Consider the following 17,211-nt stretch of genomic DNA (forward strand, 5'->3'; position numbering starts at 1 on the left):
GACTTATTCCCAAGCAAGTATATATTATAGATAATACTTCGATCAGGATTTGTTGGAACAAAATAGAAAAAATCCCTTCCTACCTGTAACTAGGATTTGTTGGGTTCTTCTGCTTTTACATCAGATACTCTTGAGCAGCTTTCAGCCTTGGCAAATTATTTCATTATCTCTAGTGACACCCTGTGGCAATGATCTGATGCCCACATAGCACATTCTAATAGTGTGGATTGAGATGATACAATACAGTGAAATTCCTTTGGACCATTGCTGGTGTTTTTTCTATAAAAACCATCAGTCTATAGGGAGTTTTACAGCATAACCCAAGAAAGAAGAGGCCCCTGTCCCAGGTATACATAATATTTTTTATCAATGCCATGTAAATTCCAGTCGTTGGACTAGCAAAAGTAAATGAAAATATTTTAGTTGGGTTTACCCTCACTTCCAAGTACAGTACAACTGGATTCCAGGATTAAGTCACACATCAAGTAAATAAATGCATCTGGTGGGCCCTATAGCCAACCCTGCTGCAGCCTTGCAGCATGTGCCATTAATATGGGCAGTATTGCGTGAAATCAGCTTTCATACACAATTCTAGCCTGCAGTCCTCAGCACAGATACTGGCAGGGAATAAACATTCAACATGGTGGGACTTAAGAGTAAGCGTTCATAGGATTGCACTGCAAAGGGACCAGATTAAGAGGTAAAATCAAAGTTGCCATTATACTTAAATTGATACTGTGTAAAATCTTGGTTGATTCTACAGGACATAAGGACACTTAGAAGACTCATTGGACCCACCCTGTTGTTGTGACTACAGTACTATTTGTTTTGAGCAGTTTTTTATATTAGATTGCCTTCTACGTAAGACCTTCTAAATGTCTAGTTTTTTTGAATAAAAAGGTAACCAAAGCTAGTTAAACAGTGCACATGGTTTATTAGGTTTTCATACAGGAGTTAAGATAGTCATAGTCACACGCATAAATTAAATCATATCTAATAAGTTAAACCTTTGCCAAAAGTCTTGTTTGCAATGATGGGTAGTTTCAGATATTGCTCTCTGTATTAGTTTATTCTTTTTTAAAGATTCATGCCTCTAAGCAAGAGACACAGTCAACTCTTCTGAATAAATTAACTAATTTATTTAGCTGACCATAAGTTCAAATGTATAGAAACTATTGCATATTATGCCATTTGAAGCACACTGCTGTGCTTGCTTCTCAAAGTTCAGAGTTATTTGGCAGGTAGTGAGTAGGTGGATGGATCAAATCCAGGAGCCCCCATGGCTGAGCAAGGGCACCAAAACTTCAAGAAACACTGAAGTGTGGATCTGCGGCTCTATTCTAAACAGCCATGATATGCACATACACCAATGAATGCTGTATATTCTGTCCCATTTGCTCCCATTTTCTATTTGGCAGTTGGCAAATCTTAAATGCATGCAGAACCTATTTCTGCACATTATCTCCCATCTGGATGAAGGTGAAAGGTCTCAACCCAAAACGTGCAGTTACACTCAGTTACACTCACGATAATTTCTCTGAGTATTGCAAGCATCACAAGTTCACTAACACAAGCTTTTATTCATGCCTGTAGACATTCACTATCATGTTAATATTGAGCACAACATGCACAGGCACAGCAAGCCTTGGCTCATATGCTCCCCGCATGGCAGAGGAGCTCAGATGCTTTTTCTTCCACTTTTAGTTAGCTGCGGTTTGCTGTGCAATGTAGGCCTGGAACTGTGTTTGAAATGTACAAATAGTTAAATGCAAGCTAGCTTTGTAACCCATGGTTTGAAAGTTGGCATAAGTAACATTAGCTACAGGTTGCCAATTCAGAGAAGCAACAAACCCATTAACCGAAAATAGAAGCAAAAGTTTCTAAACTCTTCCTCCTGACTATGTGTGAAGAGGGCAAAGGGAGTGCTTGCAAAAACAAGGCTCATACCTGCTTGTGTGTGTTGTGTAAAACCATGGTTTAGCATAAATTATGAACTACCTTGTTGCCCATACTTACTTATTTGTAATCCTACTTGAAATCTAAAGAAGTTCATATTGAGTGAAAGAGGGTGAACAGCATTACGTATCAAATGTGCACACCTAGAAAGTAATCCCATAGAGTGATCAGGGTAGTCCCTGTGGGAAGCCCTGGGTAAAAATAAGAGAAGCAAAACATCATGGTTGGAGTATATACTACAGACTGTAATACCAAGGAATATTGGGAATAAATGTCCTGAAACAAATTACAGATGTTTCAAAGAAGCAATAATGCTTCAAATGCCCTGGTATCTGTGGGGATATGAACTCTGCTAAGCACAGATCATGCAACAAATTTCTGACATGCCTTGCTGAAAACCACTTCTTTCACAATGTGGAGGAAGCAGCAAGGGGTTGGTTATCCTTGAACTAGATCTTAACCAGCAGGGAAGATACGGAAGTGGTGAGAACTTCAAGGGGGAAAGTAAGTACTGTACATAATGCTGACATTACATATGGAAAGGTGGAAGAAAGTGTAGCAAAACTTCAACCTTTCATTTCGGGAAAGATGTTTTTCATGATATCAGAGGAATACTAGGTGGGATTCCATAGTACTGGGGAAAAGAGCCCCAAACAGGCACAAGTTGGGTTGTGTGTTTTTTAAACTAAGGACACAATCACAAATGATTCCAGATTGGAAAGAAAAATGGCAGATGTCTTTTTTTTAAAAAAAAGACAATGTAGCTGCACAAAAAGCTGAGTAATAAGCTGAAAATAGAAGCAACCTTAAAAAAAAAGGGGGGGGGGAGACAGGTCACCAGGGACATGTAGCTCAGATTTGTAAGAGCCATGTCAAGAAAGCTAAGAATGAGCTAATGCGGACAGGACACGAAGTTGTAAGAAGAAAGTAGTTAAGAATCTGCATGCTAGGGCTTCCGGTTGACCGCGCCATCTTGCTCAGACGGGGGTCCGCTCAGCGGAGCGGACCTCGGCGCTTCAGAGGTGGAGGGAATCGTTCCAGCGAAGCGAAACCTCCTTAAAAGCCCCAAATCGAGCTTTTTGGGGACTGATTTTGCCTGGCGGCGCCAAAAGCGGGCTCTCTCCTCCCCGGATCGGCTTTGTTTAAGCCCCCGAGAGCGAGGAGGTGAACCGCGGCGGACAGGCTGACACTGCTGCTCTGAGAGCGCGAAGCTGCGAGTCTGGGAAGTGGAGGCGGCCAATTCTTCCAAGAACATTCAGCAAATGAATAGACTGTGAGTAATTTGGATTCTTTGGAATGTAAATTAAGGCAACAATTGGGACCTGGGAGAGAGGGGAAAAGAGGAAGCCACCCCCCCCTACGGTAACATAAGAGACAGTAAACAGAAACCCGAAGCCGTAAACAGAAGATTTTAACTTAAAAGGATCCCTCAAAGGCATCAAAGAGAATCTCCCCTAAATGCAGGGTAAAAGGGGAGAGAGACTGTGGTTGTGAATGCCCTGCAGAAAGAGGTTAAGACTAAGAAAGACCTTTCTTTTCCTCGGGAGCCGGCAGCCCAGACAACCCAGTGAGCTGATCAGGATTTATAGTTAAATTTTATTTCTATCTTTATTTCTGGACTTTTTGGAAATTCTTTTTTGGACTATATGCTTTTGAAATGTGAGTTCGAACTTTATTTTTAAGAATGCAGCCAGCTTGTTAAAATGGAGTCGAGGAAATAGACTGCGATCATATTCCACCCCATGTGACAAGTTTTGACCTTGACAGGATTGAACTATGTCAACAAAAAGGTACCCGCCCGAGTTTCAGCGGACTGTTTTGACCTTAATGTGGGAAGCAAGAATAGAACTATGTCAAGAGGAGACACAACGGCAAGAGTTACAGCAACAATTCCAGATGGTGATGGCAGAATATGATTTCTTAGAAGATGAAGCTTTTGAAACTGAAGAAGACGAATGTGAGAATGACAATGATGGTGACTGTGATTTGGAAGGAAAAGATGAAGATGAGGACTGTGATGATTTAACACAAAATGAAGCCCACCACGAAAAAAATGATGATTTTACTCTACAAAAAGTTGGATGGAGTGCCTCCCCTTCGAGGGGGGCACGATTGGATTTACTGGAACTCCAGAATGACCACAGGGAAGAAGGAAAAATTAAGCAGAGAAGAGAAGAAGCTCAGGGGTCTGATAGGGAGGCCTGGATGGCAAAAGACTGTAAACAGGGGGTGGGGTGAAGGGAAAGTGAAGTTGTGATTGTAAGGATGGATTAATAGGATTATAACTGGACTGCTGACTATGGAACTTGCTGGATTGGTGGGGTGGAGCCGGTACTCGGGGGGTGTAAGGTTAGTTTGGGAATAGTTATAGGTTTAAAGAGTGAATTGATTCTGGAAAAAGGTGAAAATATGGAGGCCTATAGAGGGGGTAAAAATTAGGCACGGGAAGAAAAAATGGGAGTTTGATTTTTCAGTGATTGGACATTAGGCGAAAATGATAATAGTTAGTTTAAAAGTGGTATAAGATATAAAGGTGTATGTTATAAAATATGAAATATGAAACTGTTGAAGATGATAAATAAGGGAGGAAAACCGGGGAAGGGGGGAGGGTGGGGAAGCCCACAAAAGATGGTTTAATAACTATGAATTTAACAATTATGATGATTTTTTTTCTTTTTCTGTTTTTGTCTTTTTCCTTTTTGTCTTTTTTTTTCTTCTCTTTTTTCTCTTTTTATATTTTCTTTTTTTTTGGTATGACAATAGATGGTTGGATGGATGAACTCCTGCGTACTGCCCTGGTTCACTGCAGCTCCCTGGTGGCAGGGGGGGGCTTCGGGGGCAGGGGAGGGGGAGGACAGAAATCCAATCATAAAATGGACCACTTCCGACTGTTCACCTGCGTGGGATACTTCAGTGGCAGGGGAGGACCCATGGAGGGGGATGGGAAGAAGGTGGAAAAGGTGTTCATCTATGTACCATTCTTTGTAATTTGTAAAATCAATAAAAATTATGTTTAAAAAAAAAAGAATCTGCATGCTAGAAAGAGCTGAAGACATATTTTAGTCCGAGCTGAAGATGAACTTCTATTTTACATACTTGCTCCTAACTCTTAGTATTTTAAAACATGCTACTTTTTTTTAAATGAATCATAATCAGGACTAGGAAATGGGACACACATTTTTCATATACTTCTTAGCATCAAATAGAATATATAAATATAACTAAGAACCACAAAAATGTGTTTAGGAGTAGGCTGAATTTATACTCTTCACAAACTACCACATGCACAACACTCCTGCCTAAAATGAAATGTGAATGTAAGCATGCAAAACTGCTTTAAGGCCAGGATCCAGTTAGGATCAGCGTTCCAAGCACCATTTGTCATCTATTAGAAAAGAAGCACCTCTTAAAAAAAAAAATCTTAAGGTATTCTAAAGTGGTCAAAATGCTTTGAAAAGGCTCAAAAAGCATTTCATTTAGCCTTTTCTAAAAGGCTGAATAACTATCTCAAGTTTGATTGTGCTACATGATTGTATATGAAAGCTAATAGTTTAGTCCTTATGCCATATTGAAAAACTGTACTCTTGTGTAATGACATTAATTTCTCCACTTCTAATGGTATTGACTTGGGGGAAAATACCATTTCTATCAATCTTTTGCTTTCAGGTAAATAACCCCAGGATTGGGCTGCAACAGTTACCAAAGTTAACAAAAAGTAACCTTTTATTGCTCTTCAGTCTGTGGTAACTGATACTTTTTTCCGACAGTAATGGTTGATCTCTTCCTTCAATCTATTTTTAGCGTGGAGGTTAGAGCATAACTGCAAATCTACATATATTTTCATTTTCCAAACTAGAATTTCTGAACTAGCAAGTGATCCCACTATTCTAGTGATTGTAGTAATCCACTCCATAGGTCATAACATTTCAATACAACCTATGTATTAAAGACTGGACATCAGGTCAAGAGTTAAAAAATAATATAAAATGCTAGCGCTCTTCTGCTAGCTTTCACATCACAGTGTAGGAAGCTAGTGAGGAAAATAAAAATCTTTTGTGAGCATAGACACAATACAAGGGATCTGCTTCTTTCCATGGAAGTCTGGCCTGTTTGAATAAGAACTGAATTCTGCAACCTTGCGGTTTACACGTGTCAGAATTTGCAAAAGTTCAAGTTTTGTAGCATGCTGTTTCAGCATCCCGCACAGTGACTGTATAAACCAGGAGCCATCTGATGAGTTCCTCCAAGAGTAGTAGCCTATAAGAAAAAAATTGAATTGAATAAAATATAGCTAATCATGTTTGAGAATCAGAGTTGGGAGGGACCCCGAAGATCATCTAGTCCAACCCCATGCAACACAGGAATCTTACTTTTATTAAACTGATTAAGGTCACATTCACCCCACCACAACTAGACAACTTTGCCCCAGAACAAGGGTGTTCATTCAGTTTACTAAAGGGCTTCACATTAATCTCATTCTACTGTACTTTTATTTGTCCTGCTGTTAAGCCTTCCGCCCCTTAGTCTCAAATATCCCCCAAGAGAAGTGTTGAGATTAAAAAACCATCTTCATACATGGCCATGTTGATTTGGAGCAATCAGAAGGAGACATTTTCCACTTACGCTGCCTAGCTAGTGCATGTGGGTTGATGGGCCAGTAACATTTTTGTACATGAAACAGTTTTACAAAAGGAGGGAGAAGTATTCAGGCACCTTTGTTGGACTAGGACATGGGTTGGCAAACTAAGGCCCATGGGCCAGATCAGGCCCAATTGCCTTCTGGATCTGGCCCATGGACGGTCCAGGAATTGCAGCGTGGATAGCTAGCACGCACGTTCTTTCCCTCTCCCTTCCACGGTGTCGGCGGCGCCTCCTCCTTCCCTCCTCCTGGCTTCTCCCCACCCTGCCTAGAGGAGGGAGAGGGCTGGGCTTTGTTGGTGCCAGCAGCAGCAGCGCTCAAGCTGCCGCCATTTTAAGCAGCCTCGCTCCGGAGCCCTTTCGCGTGCCGCTCATCGTCCCTCCGCTGCCGCCAGCCCCTGCCACTCGCAAGACACAGGTAAGCAGCCACCGGGGCTCGTCTGGTGCTGTGGAGAAGGGAGGGGAGAGTTGGGGGGTGGCTTATAGTCTGGCCCCCTACAATGTCAGAGGGACAGTGGACCGGCCCCCTGCTGAAAATGTTTGTTGACCCCTGGACTAGGAAATGCATTAAATAAAAAGTTATAAAGCCATCTATGTATTTTGACCAAAAGGTTGCATCTTTTATTCATTTATCTTACCGGGAGCAGTTGAATAGGCATAGAGGAAGTCGGCTTCTACAGGTATTTTCTGACATGTGCTTTCATCCGTGGCACTGTCTGTTTCAATACCAGAATCAAGGTCTGTTCCCCTACAAGCCTATGCAAAGGAAGACAGAAGAGGAAATGCTAGCCAGAAATATTACCACTAGTATTGGCTTGCTGAAAATGGCAACAGTCGGATACAAATGAACACAAACAAGGAATAAGAGGACTGCACATCTTGAAAGGCGAGGCATGCTAATCTTGATGAGGTATGAGTTTCAAGTTGAACTTTGCAGTTTTGTGACATGGAAAAACTGTTCTGAGTCAGAGAAGAAGTTCACAACACTTTTAGAGCACTCTGCTAAAACTGTGGTCACAGGTGAGAGAACCACCAATCTAAACTGAAACAGTAAGAAATGCTTTTGTGAACCGGTCATGGTTTAGAGACATCGGTCAAATGCTTATGTTTGGCCATTTTACTTTCTCAATGAAAGCCCTGGCTAATGTTTCCAAAGGATGTCCAAGTAGACAAGCTTTTACTAGTTAGTATAAAGCAGGCGTCCTCAACCTCAGCCCTCCAGATGTTTTTGGCCTACCATTCCCATGATCCCTAGCAAGCAGGACCAGTGGTCAGGGATGATGGGAATTGTAGTCCCTGGAGGGCCTAGCATAGCTGTCAACCCTCCCTTTTTTTTGCTGAAAATTCCCTTATTCCAGCGCCGTTTCCCGCTGCTATCCTGGATTGATATACCGTAGACTGTCCCCAGGACAGGTGAGGCTGCTGCTGATCCCTTATTTTCAAATCCGAAAGTTGACAGCTATGGGGCCAAGGTTGAGGAAGCCTGGCATAAAGTAATGTGTTTTCATTATTAATGCATTACACCGTCTTATTCTGCAGGAGACCTAAAATGAAATGACAAATACAAAATCATCATACTGATCTCATTTCCTAATGAAAATGAACAGGGACAGTTCTCTTGTTTTCCATCTGTTTACCATATTCAAAAAAAGGCAGGCAACTTAGAGAAGAATTCTAAGCAGCTGCCCCACAACTATGATCCTAGTGTCAAAGCTTGTGTGTTTTCTAAAATGACTGTTAAGATTTTCCTTTTGGTTTTCAATGGCCAGTTTTAAGGAAGAGAAGGTATCTATCTAATTCCATTTTTAGTTTGTTTTTTTAGATTGCTGCTATCCTCTCTAAACAGTACCGGTAGGAATGGTATGGAAACAGAAATATAAACGCTGCTGGAAAGCAAAACAAAAACATTAACACTACCAGACACACTGGATATATTTTATATTCCCAGAAATGTAACCATAGATCTTATGCTTATAGTATAATGCAGACATAACGTTTCCTTGTCTTTGAGACAGTTTTTTGTTTTTTTTAAAATGAAAGTCTTCACGGTATTGTCATCTGTTCAATTTTGCACAATTACCTGAATAAAGAAGAGCTTTGGCTTTCCTGCCAAGGTCCTGCATCTGTCTCCTCTGAAGAGACTTGTTAACATTTTTAGCTCCAGAGGACCATCTGTACCATAGATGAGCCCATCCTCTCCATGGCTTAACAAGACACAAACAAAACTGCTTCTCTTGTTGTGATCATCCTTGGCAGCTTCAAAAAACCCAGGTGGAGGGAAAACATTGTTTAAGTATTAGAAATTCCAAATACTCATTTGACATTTTTTTCAACAAAAAAGTTTTAGGCAATAGCAAAACTTCAAGCACAATAATGGTTCCCTCAAACAAACAAATAGACAAAGTGAGACAAGAGTTGTCGATCACATAGCTTCTTTGGGATAAGCAGCATAGTAACAGGATAACCTAAGCACGTTCCTATGAATTTGTGGCAACTGTAAGGCTACCTTAGGCTAGAATGCAGCTAAATTCTCCCCAACGTTGCCCTGCTCCTGCCATACTAATAGCTGAAGGATAAATCCTGCTGATATGCCATATAATCCTTTTTATAGGTAGGAGGCAATGACAGCAGTTATTAGCAGGCTTATCATATAAATGAATATTGAAAAGAATCTAATTAAAGCAATTAGTAGTGGGGGAGAGTGGAAATGTTTAACGAAAGTTGGGTCTGACAAATGAAAGGGTAACAAAATCAGGACTGAAAGTGACTTCTATTCTAAAATGAGCTTAGTGTCTAGACTGAAATATTTTCCTGAGTGAAGAACATATATCTTGATGACATTCCTAATCAGGAAGGAAAATTTTTAGTTGCCAATTTGGGCTCTGAAGGTGTCCAGGTTAGAAATACCAATTACACTGCTTAAGGCTTAAACAAAATTAAAATATAATTTTAAAATCTCAATCTAAGGAGAGTTCATGAAAGCAGACACGGAGGTGGACTGTATTCAGTACCTGAGGCACAACTTCCAAACCTTGTTGCCGGGGTCTGTAAACACATCGTTCCATGATGGACCTGGTCCAAATATGCATTCCCTCAAGGTGGTCAATTCTGATCTCCAGCTGTTGAGGGGACTGTATCTAGACTCCACTTGCCCATTTCCAACAGATGACTTAAGACTGTCAGAGCAGACTTTTTGATGGTAATCTATGCTTTCAGATCCTCCTACTCAGTGGTGCGCATGCAGCCTGCTTAACCCTCCTGCCACACCAGGTGTTCTACTTATTATTTAATATCAAAGAACGGAGAACACAAAACCCCAAGAGTTTATATTTTATAATTTAGCACAACAGGCAATACATCACCCATCAAATCACTACTTACCATTACGCAAAACGTCAACAATCTCCTTACATGCAAGATCATTATAAGGTTTGACCGTGTACCCCAAGGTCCTGAACGTGTCTACAACATGTGCAGCATCTGCATCTGTACCAGATCGATATGCCATCCCTTTAAAGAAAAAAGAAAATAAAAGAAGTTGCGTTGACTTAATTTTTGAAAACACTGTATGCCACAGGCAAATTCTGCTCAGTTATATGAAAATAAAAATATGGGAAAGCACAGCTGGAGCGTGAAGACTTGTTCCTATATGAAATATATCAGGATTTATGGAAGACATTCCACCCTGTAAACACAGAAAGAATGGAAACAATGGGTGCACTGGTTTTATTGCAGATGAACAATTGAACTTTGCATCACCCGCAAAGTTGGGAGGACCAACCTTGTATATAAATAAAACATGTATAGAAAAAACCTTGTACAGTCGTACTTCGGAAGATGAACAGAATCCGTTCCAGAAGTCCATTTGACTTTCAAAACATTTGGAAACCAAAGCGCAGCTTCTGATTGGCTGCAGGAAGCTCCTGCAGCCAATCGGAAGCCACGGAAGCCTCATCAGACATTCAGGTTTCAAAGAACCTTCGCAAACTGGAACACTCACTTTCAGGTTTGCGCCATTCGGGAGCCAAAACATTTGACTCACAAGGCGTTCAGGATCCAAGGTACGATTGTATCTAGTGGAAGGAAAAGGAACAATAGTGTCTGGCTTTATTTAACGAAGTCACCTAACTTTGTGTTTAAAGCATACCGTTGCTATGTAAAAGGGGTGTTGGGAATCTGTGGCCCTCCAGATGTTTTGAGACTAAAACTCCAATCGTCTCTGACAAATGGTCATGCTGCCTGGGGCTGATGGAAGTTGGGAGGCCAACATCTGGAAGGCCACAAGTTCCTCTCTCCTGCTATCAAGATCAACAGCTCTCTCCTACGCAGATTTAGGCATGTCTGAACTTACTGACTTCCTTGAGCATACAACAGCCAACTTTGAAAAAGACTAAGCAGTAGATATATTTCACCTTTGACAGTTTAAAACAGGTTACAGGGAGGGAAGCCTTACGTGGGGGGCGGGGGAGAGAAAGTTTTTTTAAAAATTACCAGTAGCTGGATGGAAGTTTTTATTGTTGACTAAAAGACACATTCCCATTTCGGGGTGATCCATTCTGTAACTCTCATCTGCTGGTATCACAGAGTCCACAGATTTGCTAATAGGTATGCTCTTCCTGAGGAAAAAATAGAATACAATGTAAAACTAAACTCTTTCTCTCTCTCTAATTCCCCCCCCCAATTTTCTGATCCTGAATTTAAAAAGCAGACTGAGGCTGTAATCCTACACACATTTGCCTACAAATAAGTTCAAATGAATTCAAAAGGACTTCTTAGTTTGCATGTATACAATTATACTGAAAATCTGATATCTTTTGGATTTTGCACAAGTTCAGAACAGCATGAATGTTAATGCTGAATGAGAAATTGCTAGCAAAACAACAACAACCTAGTTATAAACAGTTCCCTCAAATATCCACTATTAAATAAATACAAGGGAACAAAGAAAATATTTCATGTTTTTATTACTATCAGATAGTTTGGATAATTGAGAACAGATCTGATCCTTTGAGCATATGAAATAGATTAATGAGATGTAAACTCTCCCCTGCACTGCTGAGCTGCATTAAAGATGTTTGGGATGAAATAAATATGACAGAACCATAGTAGGAGGAATGAGAGAAATGTGCAAAGATTTTTCACACAAGAAGCTCAAAAGGTTTTATGAATGCAAGACCTACAGGTTACAGCAATTTAAGATTCAGAATTAAAACAGATTACAGTCACAAGAATAGGGTCTAACATCATAGGTATGCAATACAAACCACGTAAGAGGGGATCAAATTGGCTCTAGTCGTTTTTGTATTAAATCTGAGAGGAACAACAGTAGTCCTTGAAAAGTACAAGCAAATTTTAAAAATAAGCTTCTGAGTGCTTTTTAAAAGTGGGATGGTGAAGGAACCAATATACACCAAGTGAGGATCCTAAGAACAGATCTCAAAATGACTTGAGTTACAAGAATTCTTAGCCTAAATTCTGTGAATTTATTCACATAGTCTCTCTTACAGACCTCGTTATGCATGAATTTTACAATAAAATGTGAAGCACAATAATACAAAAGGGCAGGCAAAGTCTCTGAAAACAAGTTGTTTTGGCAGATACCCGATTATAGTCATACCTTGGTTGTCGAATGCCTTGGTACTCGGACGTTTCGGCTCTTGAACGCCACAAACCCAGGAGGGTTCCGGTTTGTAAACGTTTTTCTGAAGCCGAACATCCAACACAGCTTCTGATTGAGTGCAAGAGGCTCCTGCAGCCAATCGGAAGCCGTTTCAGGAGTGGAATTGACTCCCTGAACAGATTAGGTTTGTCAACCAAGGTACAACTGTACATGAGCACATCTCCTGTGTATGCTTTCTCTTTGGAGCAATATTCTAGTTACAAAGGGAGCAACTCATAGTCCTAAAACCAAAACATACTGGGATATATTCAGCTAATAAGCTGTGATTCCTGCATTGCAGAGGTTTGAACTAGATGACCCTTCGGGTCCCTTCCGATTCTACAATTCTACGATTCTATGACATGGCTGTGCAAACGGAAGCCAGCACAGCAGGACTTCCCCTTCTCCTTCCCCAAATATGCTCTGAGGTAGGGGATAACCCCCAGAACAGTATGTGTAGGAGATGTGGGGAGAATGTGATGTAGGACAAGAGGAACTGGAATGGTCTCCTTAGTGCTACGCGGAATAGAATCCACCGATTTTGCTATAGATTATTTGTGATTAATTAAGAGCTCATCTGCAATCCCCTCAATGATTACTCCATTAATGCATTATGAATTAAAAATCTAGTCCTAGTTGTTTAATACACTCGCTTTCTTGATTACTTGCCTTTCTCAACTTATTCAAGAGACTTTCCTAAGACTGGTACCTTCTCTTGCATTTTCCTCTCATTTTTACATAAGATTATGTCCAGAGGGTTGCTGCATTTTCACTGCTGTTTACTTGCCTTGTCTTTCCATGTAGGATAATGGCGAATGGCAAGGAGGAGTCACAACTCACCATCAGTTGGTGCCAGGCCCATGGGAGGAATGGGTACATTATGGGGTGGACGCTCCATATATTTTGAGGAAGATCTAAACTGAGGGGGACTTGCCTCAGGGCTCCCATAAAGCTGAACCTACAGTGGCTAGAAGAGAAGAAAAAGACCACCACAAAGAACCAACCAACACCAATAGCAAAAAATCCCCACTTACCCTTCAGAACCAGGGAATTTTTTTGCATCTGTCATAGTTTGTGGGGATTTCATTATATGGTTTATGTCTGCCATAGTTGTTTCTGTAAATGAAGGATAAAGTGTTATCATCAGAATTTTTAAATGCCATTCAATGCCAGGAGAAAGCAAAGCTTCTGGAAAATAAAATTGTGGTCTCCCATGTATCAAGAGAACAGATAAAAAATATTAAAAAAATGAGCTGCCCCCAACTTCTCTCAGACAAGGAGAATACAACCCTGAGGCATAATTATTCTGAAGGAGCATACATTTAGCGGAAAGCTAGGCATTTTTAATAAACCTACCAAGGGGAAATGCAAATGGGTAGCTTATAGCAATTTACAACACTTGGCTATGTGTTCAGGTTTAAAGTCACATACAGGGTAAAAAATATTGCTTCAAAAATAACTTTATATGTACCTGAAAAGGGGAAATGCAAATGGGTAGCTTATAGCAATTTACAACACTTGGCTATGTGTTCAGGTTTAAAGTCACATACAGGGTAAAAAAAATTGCTTCAAAAATAACTTTATATGTACCTGAAAATCAACAGTCTGTTAAAATTAAGCAAATTGGCCACAAAAAGACCAATCCATCAGCGGACATCTGTTTTGATTTTGTGCAGACATATGCTCTGTCACTGACGGTTTGTTTCTTTTCCACAACAGCAATGCTAACGTACTGAAGCATCAAAGCTCTTGGGAGGACAACTAGCTTCACCGGAGTACTAAAGCATTACCTCATCTTGGTTAGCTAATGCATTGATGTCATATTCTGTCAGGCAGAATATACATCTCTCTGGGGAGGATGATCTCATTCTACAAACAATGAAAGAAAGGGGGAAAGGCTTCTAGGAATAGTCACAGTTAACGGATATTCTGCTTTGAATGTCCTCCTCCCCTAGGTAAGAAACATTTTAAAGGGCACATAAAATTATGAGGCTTCTAGGAAAAGCCAGTAACCATACAGCTGACATGATTGGTCTTTTTACCCATTACATGTGGGATCATTATAGAATCACAAAATTCTACAGTTGGAAGGGACCATGTGGATCATCTAGTCCAGCCGCCTGCAATGCAGGAATCCTTTGCCCAATGTGGAGCTCAAACCCAGCCTGTAGGTGTGTGTATACACACCTTTCTGACTTTAATGTGGCTGGAATGAAGCCAACCATGCAAAGATAAGTCACTTTCATTGCTCCATCTATTTTTTGCCTCTGGTCCTGCTCACCACTGACATGGTAGGCTTCCAAGACATTCCCATTATCAGAGGTTGTTGCAATGGGATCTGCTCAAAACATGTTGCTGTGAAAGCCTATGACAAGAGTGGCTACTATGCATCACATAAAAGCCCTTTCACTAGTTGTTGGCTATGGTGCTTTTTCTACCATTCGCTACTTGATGCAATAATCACAAAAGGAAACTGCCATCTAGATGCAACCTAAATTGATCTGCACGTTTTCACATGTCAATTGCTCCTAACGAGCTTAGTTTTTACATATATCTGTTCATGTTGACTTTGCCACACACATTATAAATATGGAAAATGTTTTCTGGAGCTATTGACACTAGTGACAAACTTCATAGACTTGACTGAGAACATAGATAAGCAAAACTAGCTAGCCTATTATTGTGCAAACTGGACTTTTGCTCTTTAACCTTGTTTATAAATCCATACACTCTTATTTTCACTTTTAACAGGAAGATACAATTGCACAAGGCAGATACAATATGCAACTGTCAGTATAACGCCATAGTGTGTCATTCTTCCTTGGAAAACTGACAAGGTTAATTCTGAATTAAGTTTAGTTTCTAGCACAGAGTGGTTAGTGCTGATGACATTAAGACAACAATATTTTCCTTTATTGGAAAATAATAATCCTTTGACTCTCATGGATTTTGTTTTCCTCCTTTTTTGAGAAAAAAGGTGCTGCTGCTTCATGATTGTGAGAGTTCACATTAATATTAAACTAAAAAAATTCCTTCCAGTAGCACCTTAGAGACCAACTAAGTTTGTCATTGGTATGAGCTTTCGTGTGCATGCAGGTATCTGAAGAAGTGTGCATGCACACAAAAGCTCATACCAATGACAAACTTAGTGGGTCTCTAAGGTGCTACTGGAAGGAATTTATTTTGTTTCGACTACAGCAGACCAACACGGCTACCTACCTGTAACTAATATTCAACTGCTTTAGTCTCAAGCTTTCCAATTTCTCCATCCACAGGCCAACTGACTAATTCTTAAGAAGTTACCACTGAAATTTTACATAAAGTCAAATTCATATTGATTTTGGGAGTTCTTCCTTGGGTAATAAATAATCTGAAAGATTTCAAGGAAAGTAAAATATTTTATTTTGACTGGCTAGGAACAGTTTTCAGTGGGGTTTTCATGGAACTCCTTAAGGCTGTTATCTTATACAAATTTACTCAGAAGTAAGTCCCACTGAACTCAACAGAGCTTACTTCTTAATATACATGCATAGGATTACAGTGTAAATTACCACCAGATTTTGTTCGAAATGAAATTCAAAAATTCCTCCTCAGGCAAAACACCAGTTTCAAGGGAAATCTAAAGCATTCCTGCAAGACTGGCAATGTTTTCCAGATACTGTTGTAGTAATTTTTTGTTAAGACTGACAACATAATTGCATATACATTTGAGTGAGGACTGCCATGAAGTCTTTGGTGGAAGGGTGATAAATTACTATGTTCCCATCTTGGTCTCCAAGCAAAACCTATGACAGAAAAACTCAGGTTTTAAAACTGGTAAGATTGCTAACAACGGAAACAGACAAGATGGCATTATTAAGCAACCCTTTCGATATGCCAAGTACTGCCATTGGGCTATTGTTCAATCCAAGTGCAGCATACACAATTATCACAAATTTTAATTGTGATTCAAGTTAAACCAAAGTAGTTTAGCTACCATCCCCTGCTTTGGTACTCACAAACAAGATTACAGTATATTCCTTCCCTTCTGCAGAAACTAGCATACTAAAGGGCGTTGGGGGGTGTTGTTGTTTTTAAAGCACTACTTCCTTCTTATCCTGTCACAGAAGGATGCCACATGCCTGATGAGCTGAAAGAATATTAGAACAAAAACAACAGATAGTGAAGGAGAGATTTCTCAACTCTACCACCAAGCCACATGTGTGTGTGTTGGGGGGGGGGGAGTTTCAGAGAAAACTTGATGCATGCTGCTAAAGTAAGACCTCTCGGTCTGCTTCCGCTCTGTAAAAAAGAAAAGAGAGAGAGGGTCCCCTTTTTGTTTGCAGCTCAGCGAACACTGGGCTGGATTCAGACCTGCCAGCTCCTCGCCTGGTTCCTAATAAAAGGCTCGAGGGCACCCGTGTTCCGCGCCTCAGATGCGCTGGGACGGAAAGAAGTAGGAACAATAAGCAACTATGGCGCCTAGCAGCTGCAACGGGGGAAGGGGGAAAGCCGAGCAGGAGAGAGGCTGGGGCCGTGGGAAGGCGGGCGGGGACCAGGCTCCCCACGAGGGTGGGGCTCGGCTGGGGAAGCAACAGTTTTCCGCAGAGAAACTTTTCTTTGTTTTACCTTTGCCGTGTGCTTTCCCCGCGCGCTTCCTCCTACTATCAACAAGAAGCGCCACGCCGGGGCGGGGAGGGCGCCTGCAGGCTGGCTGGCTGGCTTCCCTAAGGGGAGAGAAAAAGCAGCCTGGGCGGGCCGCGGGCCACTGACCTCGGACGACGTCTCCTCCTCCTCCGGTGCTGCTGCGGCTGCCCGTTTCCCTCTTTGGACCCAAGTGCCTGGCTGAGCGCGCTCCCTCTTCCCCCCGCACTTTCCTCCTTCGCTCCGTCTCCTACCCCTCAGTCCCGCCCCTAGAGGAGGAGGAGGAGGAGGAAAGGAAAAAGGAAAGGAAGCTGCCCTAGCAACGGCGACGGCCC

General features: G+C 41.1%; 1 protein-coding gene across 10 annotated transcripts; it reads right to left on the reverse strand.

Moving 5' to 3' along the window:
• Positions 1-5,362: 5,362 nt before the first annotated feature.
• Positions 5,363-17,147, reverse strand: CASP3 (caspase 3). 10 transcript variants are annotated; one of them, XM_060278749.1, is made up of 8 exons: positions 17,006-17,144; positions 15,473-16,382; positions 13,288-13,369; positions 11,086-11,210; positions 9,976-10,104; positions 8,675-8,850; positions 7,233-7,350; positions 5,363-6,213 (listed from the first exon to the last, which is right to left on the reverse strand). In XM_060278749.1, the coding sequence occupies exons 3-8, from the start codon at positions 13,359-13,361 to the stop codon at positions 5,987-5,989; spliced, it is 849 nt and encodes a 282-aa protein (XP_060134732.1). In that variant the 5' UTR covers positions 13,362-13,369; positions 15,473-16,382; positions 17,006-17,144; the 3' UTR covers positions 5,363-5,986. The 10 variants fall into 10 exon arrangements, with proteins under 10 accessions (XP_060134732.1, XP_060134731.1, XP_034967632.2 ...); XM_060278748.1 differs by lacking the exon at positions 15,473-16,382 and adding an exon at positions 14,044-14,122 and having other exon boundaries at positions 16,862-17,144; XM_035111741.2 differs by having other exon boundaries at positions 16,252-16,382; positions 16,862-17,144.
• Positions 17,148-17,211: the final 64 nt, after the last annotated feature.

Source organism: Zootoca vivipara, chromosome 9 (assembly GCF_963506605.1).
Source record: "Zootoca vivipara chromosome 9, rZooViv1.1, whole genome shotgun sequence".
Classification (NCBI taxonomy): Eukaryota; Metazoa; Chordata; class Lepidosauria; order Squamata; family Lacertidae; genus Zootoca; species Zootoca vivipara.

Excerpts from the sequence above, each read along its gene's own strand:
- CASP3 (XM_035111737.2), bottom strand. The coding sequence starts at position 13,397 with ATGATAACACTTTATCCTTCATTTACAGAAACAACTATGGCAGACATA. Across the intron at positions 10,105-11,085 it reads AAACTTCCATCCAGCTACTG|GGATGGCATATCGATCTGGT; the intron begins GTAATTTTTAAA and ends TTTTCTTTAAAG. Across the intron at positions 6,214-7,232 it reads TGCCTATTCAACTGCTCCCG|GCTACTACTCTTGGAGGAAC; the intron begins GTAAGATAAATG and ends TTTTTCTTATAG.